General features: G+C 42.7%; 2 protein-coding genes and 1 non-coding gene across 3 annotated transcripts in view; 1 reads left to right on the top strand and 2 right to left on the bottom strand.

Moving 5' to 3' along the window:
* Positions 1–1,190, bottom strand: part of LOC103385876 (putative RNA-binding protein 15) — a 5,016-nt gene extending 3,826 nt beyond the window's left edge. The window contains exon 1 of the mRNA XM_025060257.1: positions 59–1,190. Within this exon, the coding sequence (XP_024916025.1) occupies positions 59–767 (709 nt within the window). The 5' untranslated portion in view covers positions 768–1,190. The remainder of the gene's footprint in view (positions 1–58) is intronic.
* A 1,931-nt stretch (positions 1,191–3,121) lies between these two features.
* trnae-cuc (transfer RNA glutamic acid (anticodon CUC)) lies at positions 3,122–3,193 on the bottom strand. The gene has a single exon. It is a non-coding gene; the product is annotated as a tRNA-Glu (tRNA).
* Positions 3,194–4,068: 875 nt separating this feature from the next.
* LOC103385877 (sodium-dependent neutral amino acid transporter SLC6A17-like) overlaps positions 4,069–5,648 on the top strand; it is a 13,621-nt gene continuing 12,041 nt past the window's right edge. Inside the window, exon 1 of the mRNA XM_008319893.3 lies at positions 4,069–4,657. The gene's annotated coding sequence lies outside the window, so the exon portion shown is untranslated. The remainder of the gene's footprint in view (positions 4,658–5,648) is intronic.

Genomic DNA, 5,648 nt, shown 5'->3' with positions numbered 1-5,648 from the left:
GGGTGGGGGGGGGAATGGGGGGGAGAGGGGGCAGCGGCGGCAGCAGCAGCAGCAGCAGGATGTCGACCCATAGCAAGCTGTTGGAGCCGGTAGTCTCTGTAGCCCATGCTAGTCGGGGACACAGCCCTCTGCGGGTGAAGATACCGGTGTCCTGCGGAAAAGTCTAAAATTGGAGAACGGCCACGTCTGTTCCTGTGCACAATATCTATTTTCAACGGGCGGTCATAAAGCACCAGTTTGCCGCGGGCGTGTTTCGCCGCCCGGGCGTCTTCGGACCTCCTGAAGTTCACTAACGCCACTCTTTCGTCGTTTTCTCGACTTAGTTTAATGCTCACGTCCCCAAACCTCTTGAACTCGTGGAAAAGTCCGTCCTCTATTTCCTCATCGTTCAGCTCGGTGCCCAGTTCGCTAATCTTTAGGGTATTATACTCACTTTCTGAGTTGGCTGAAGGCCGCGGTTCGCTGCGTAGAGAGGACCTGGACGCTTCCGCACCAACGTCGGCGCCAGCGTGCGGCTTGTTCGTCGACATAACTCTGTGGTCGTAACCGCTGCCTGGCCGGCTAAGAGCTATATGTGTGTCCATATCCCTTTTCTCGGTGGTTAAACCCTTCCTGGAGGGCGCTCCGCTCTGACCAGACCCGTTGCTGCCGACCATCGACAGTGCAAGTTTCTTGCTGCTCAGGTAGCTCCCTCCTCGGTCTCTACTACTGCCCTCATCCTGCGCTCTGGGTCGTTTCTTTACCGGCGACCGCTCTTTGCCCTTCATTTCAAGCCCCCAAACACGTGTGGTTCACTGTGCGGCTTTCTACCTAAAATAACCTAACTGTAACTGAAGTCGCGCTAAACTATCGGATCTGTTCCCTGCGTTAACAACGCTGTCAAGCAACTATCATGGACGCCATGTTGGCTTACTGGCATTTCTGTACAGGAAGTTGCGTCGGGGTGTGTAGTCAAAGCTGATTGGCTGCGAGGCGTGTCGATCATTATGTTGCGTCAGAACGTATGGCTGTAATCAACAGGGGTGCGGCGGCGTTATGAACTACAGCCCTGCTCAGTAAAGTCGATTTTCGACAACAACAAAAATCCGTCGTGATAATAAAACACACTTAGTAATAGTAAAAACGTCACCACAGTGAAAGAGACGAGGTAAAGAAGTAGGAAAACACGATAAAAGTCACTGCATTTAATCTAAATATTGCCCTTGAAGTTAGCATACGGTTATTGATTAACACTATGAGGAGGGGCGTGAGCACGGAAACATGCAGCCGGATGTAGTTCTAATATAAATGCAATTAAAAATAAATTAGTAGTTGAACCCTGTGAGAAAAGCCTGCAATACATGTTAAAAGGTATGAAGAAGTTTTATCAACGGCAGGATATAAAGATGTTTTCTTTAACGGATTTTATGACAATATTTTTGTCAACCATAAAGTAAGTAAAATCACTTTATTTTCACCTTCTATCAAGTTGGACCGACACACTGCACCATGTCTTTTATGTCAAAGCCTATTCCTACTGTATCACAGATCTCCAGCAGCATCAGTCAAGTCTGACTGCCTTGGTTCCCTTCAAATTGACTTCCTTTAATGCAATAAATACTGTTTTCATGAATCATGGACCACAGCACCTGTACGTCTGTCTTGACCCACTTTCTCCACAGTCTGAACATGTACACAGCAGCTCACCTACTCATGTACTGTACTAGGAAGCTTATTCGTATGAACATATGAGAGAAAACATATAAATACTCTGTGTAAAACTGGGACATCAGTCCTCAGAGAAAGGACAGTAGAGAACGGGACAGGGAGGGAGAATTGGTGTTTGAGACTAGAGTAAAGGAAAAGTACTGGGTGCCTGTGATGCTGCAGATGCATCTGTGCACGTGAGTGGTGGTGGACGGAGGGGAATACAGAAGAAAAATGGTAGAGGGAGGGAGGGAGGGCTGCAAAGCAGGAAGAGGACGATGTAGGGGAATACAGAAGAAAAATGGAAGAGGGAGGGAGGGAGGAAGGGCTGCAAAGCAGGAAGAGGACGATGCAAAGCTACATCGAAGTGGAGGTGAAAGGAGGAGAGGAGGAGCAGAAATGTTCTGCAGTGGCAACAGATAAGCAGAGATAAGGAAAACCACAGAGGCTGCACTGAGACGACGGTTAGAAACAATATACTGAGAGAAGAAGCCTCTAACATGATACTGGTCATATAATGAAAACATCAACAGGAAAAAAACATAGTCAACAAAGTGACACAAGAAAAGAAAATGGCTTTTTAGGGCTTTTTCTGTTGTAGATAAAAATCATATTCATGTACGATATTTCATTGGCTATTCTTAGAAAACCATCATGTGTATTGAATATCGTTCAGCGCCCACAAAATGGCTTAACATAACACAGACAATGATGGTTAACGATGACTGAATTTATTACAATTTAAACAATTTCAATTCATTATTTCACTTCTTCTGTCGTCTTCTGATTATTTATTATTGTCTGTGAGACTATGTGAACAAACGGACATTAACACCACCACAGATTCTGTGAATCTTCACACTAAATGGGAAAGTCAATAAACAGATTTGTCAGGAGTGAGACAGTGGGAGATAAAGAACAGTCTCTGCTCTGTAAACCAGATGGGACTGTTTGGACATCTGCTAACGAGAGAGGGCAGCACCTCCGTGTCCCACTGTGACTGCGACTGTGCTGATGCAGGATAAAAACTATCACACACACAACTCTATATGTGTATAACAGGGTGACAGTGGCTTTAGCAGATGCCTCGCAGCTGTTTAGCTAATCTCTCATTGACCAGGGTCATGTATAGTGTCTCTTTATTGAATGATATTCACTTAGTCATAATAACAGTTTGTTTTTTCACGTCAACTTTGTAAAAAAAAAAAAAAAGAAAATTCCTTTAGGTCTTTGAGAACAAGTTAAAAAAAAAAAAGGAAAGGGACCATTGTGACGCAGCACACCACTCCACACAACAAACATTTTACCCATCACCAAGGTCAGCAGGGGGCAGTGTATGTGGGGACGGTGCCATGCTGAGTGTATCTCACTGGTAACTTGTCAGCTGGTGGACTCGAACCTGGCTTCCTTAATCACGAAGCCACCAAAAAGTTTGTTCCCTGACCGGGAATCGAACCCGGGCCGCGGCGGTGAGAGCGCCGAATCCTAACCACTAGACTACCAGGGACTTGAGGTTCCGCTCATGTCACATAAAATTGAAACAAAATTCAGTGTGAAACCAATTCAGCACCTGGACCAATTAGAAAATAAAAATAAACAAATATATTTTATTGCAAGATTCTGCAGGAGTTGTTTTTTGGTCCATTTTGAAAAAATACCGTCAAAAGAAGAAGTCGGGGAATAAATCGTGCCTTTACCTCAAGAGCGAGGATGAAAACAGCTGCTGAATATGAATGGTCTTCAGATTGTCTTAAATTAAAGAAAACACTTGAACTTCTACTGTGATACAGACGTTGAACAGTGGGTCAAGGATACGTCGCTTCAGACGGTCCAACCTGGCTGTTCAAGGCAAAGAGGAAACCGTTCATCACTTCAGTGTTTCAGGAGTGATATCAGGTTTCCCAGGCCTCAGCTCATCTAAGATGGAATAAACGACCATGGACGAGTGTCCTGCTCAGATGATCTGGTTGCAGTGACAGTAATAAGGAACATTACATGTTCTCAGGTCACAAACCTGCTGTAGGGACAGGGAAGACAAACAAACAAAGACAGGGGAGACGAGCATGAAAATGTCCTCATGTGTTTCTGTTTAATCTGATGCCACATTAGGGATTAAACTAAACTAAAAACTAACTAATCTGAAATCAAATCGAAATCAAAAACTTTTAACAATAAAGAACAAGGATAACGAGTTGTGAAAATTGTTGATGCCCACAGCTAATATATAAGATGAATGAGAATATTATCGATTTATATGATCGTTACTTTACGGAATAATGTAAAGACAGTGAGTCTAAAAATGAATATTTAAATTTTTCTCTTTCGTAATAAAGAGATAGAACACAGAATCGATTCACTCCAACTCTATTGAGTCTAAAAATGAATATTTCCTTTTTCTCTTTCGTAATAAAGAGAAACACAGAATCGATTCACTCCAACTCTATCGAGCGTCCCTTCGAACCATGAACACCAGTAGAGATAGTATTTATTTTTGAACGATTATTTGATCGTTTTGGTTTAATCGATTATCATCTCCGGCCACAAACACCTCGACGTTTTCATCTCATCACCTGAGAATCTACAGTGACCGCCCGCGTCAGGCAGCGGCTGTTGTGGATAACCTTGATAAATCTGTGCGCTGTTTTCTTCCTTTACGTGTTTTCACATCAACTCCAGTCGTTTTGGTTTTGTTTTGGGTTTTTTTTTTTTTTGCGTCCCAAAACAACACAACACCACTGGATGAAAGTCAGCCGATCATGTCTGACGGTGATGAAAAAGACGCACTCGTGTGCGTCACCGTGCGCCCTGGACTCTCCTCCCTGCGCGTCCCGGACAGCATGTGATTCTCCGACTGTCCTCCAGTGTCCCACCAGCCTCACTCCGACACCACAGTACACGCGGCAGATGTTTTCATCCCTCTTTCTGCCTGGAATAAACCGTATGTGTTGTTGATCGACAGCGAAGACTCAGGGTGAGGAACGTTTTCAAATCGTTTCCTTTTTTCAGTTTTTTTTTCTTTGCGCATCTCGTTGTCAGTGTCATCACCTATTCGCAGATCTGCTAAAAAAAAAGTTGGGATGTGTGACTTTCCTGTCTTGTGGTCAGTCTTGTGCAGATTTGTTTGTGTTTTATGTTTTTTTAGTGAGTGTTTTGTGGTTTTAACAGTAGTGAGGGTCACAGTTTGACCTTGGTTGTGTTTAAAAGTCACACGGCAGCAGTGATGGTGTCAGCATCAGGACCAGAGGACCGGCCTGTGGTCAACAGTTACAGTCTACACACCTGGTCTTTTTAAATCTTCAGACCAGAGATAAGTGAACTGGATATTATTTTTTTTCTACATCACCTGCTCTGTGTTTGTCCTCTGAGTGCTGAAATCTGGGTAAAGGGCGACTGGTAACTGAAAACTTTAATCGAAACCATTTCCACTCTGTCTCTTTAAACTGTACGAATCCAGTTACATAAAATTGGATGGGAATATGTGAATATTTAAAGATGTCTGAAGTCTGCAGTAAAACTGTACTTTTCCCGTCGATCTTCAGACTATAACTATAAGAATATCGGAGGTAATGAATGTATTTTGCGGTTAAACAAATGTTTTATGGATAATTTGATATCGTAGATAACACCGCGTTGTGCTATTTTTGTACAAAATATTCCCCCCTCATAACAGAAGAAAAATGTTAATTTATCGTCATTGTAATTTTTGAAAAAGAAAATGAAAAGAAAACGTAATCAATAATAATAATAATCATAATCGTAAAATTATGCATTTATATTTATTTCTTATTCATTAAAAATTAATAAATGTCTTATTACCATGTTTACACCTGGTTTGGTGAAGTTTGGTGAAAAAAAGCTCATGTGACGTTCAGTGACTTTTACCTGCGTCTCAATCAGAGTAGACCTGATTGGTCAGTTAGGGCCCTTGATTTATGACGTCAGTGTGTTTCAGGAAGTGGTTT

This window comes from Cynoglossus semilaevis, chromosome 11 (assembly GCF_000523025.1).
Source record: "Cynoglossus semilaevis isolate Cse_v1.0 chromosome 11, Cse_v1.0, whole genome shotgun sequence".
Lineage (NCBI taxonomy): Eukaryota > Metazoa > Chordata > Actinopteri > Pleuronectiformes > Cynoglossidae > Cynoglossus > Cynoglossus semilaevis.
This window is presented reverse-complemented; position numbering and strand designations above follow the sequence as displayed.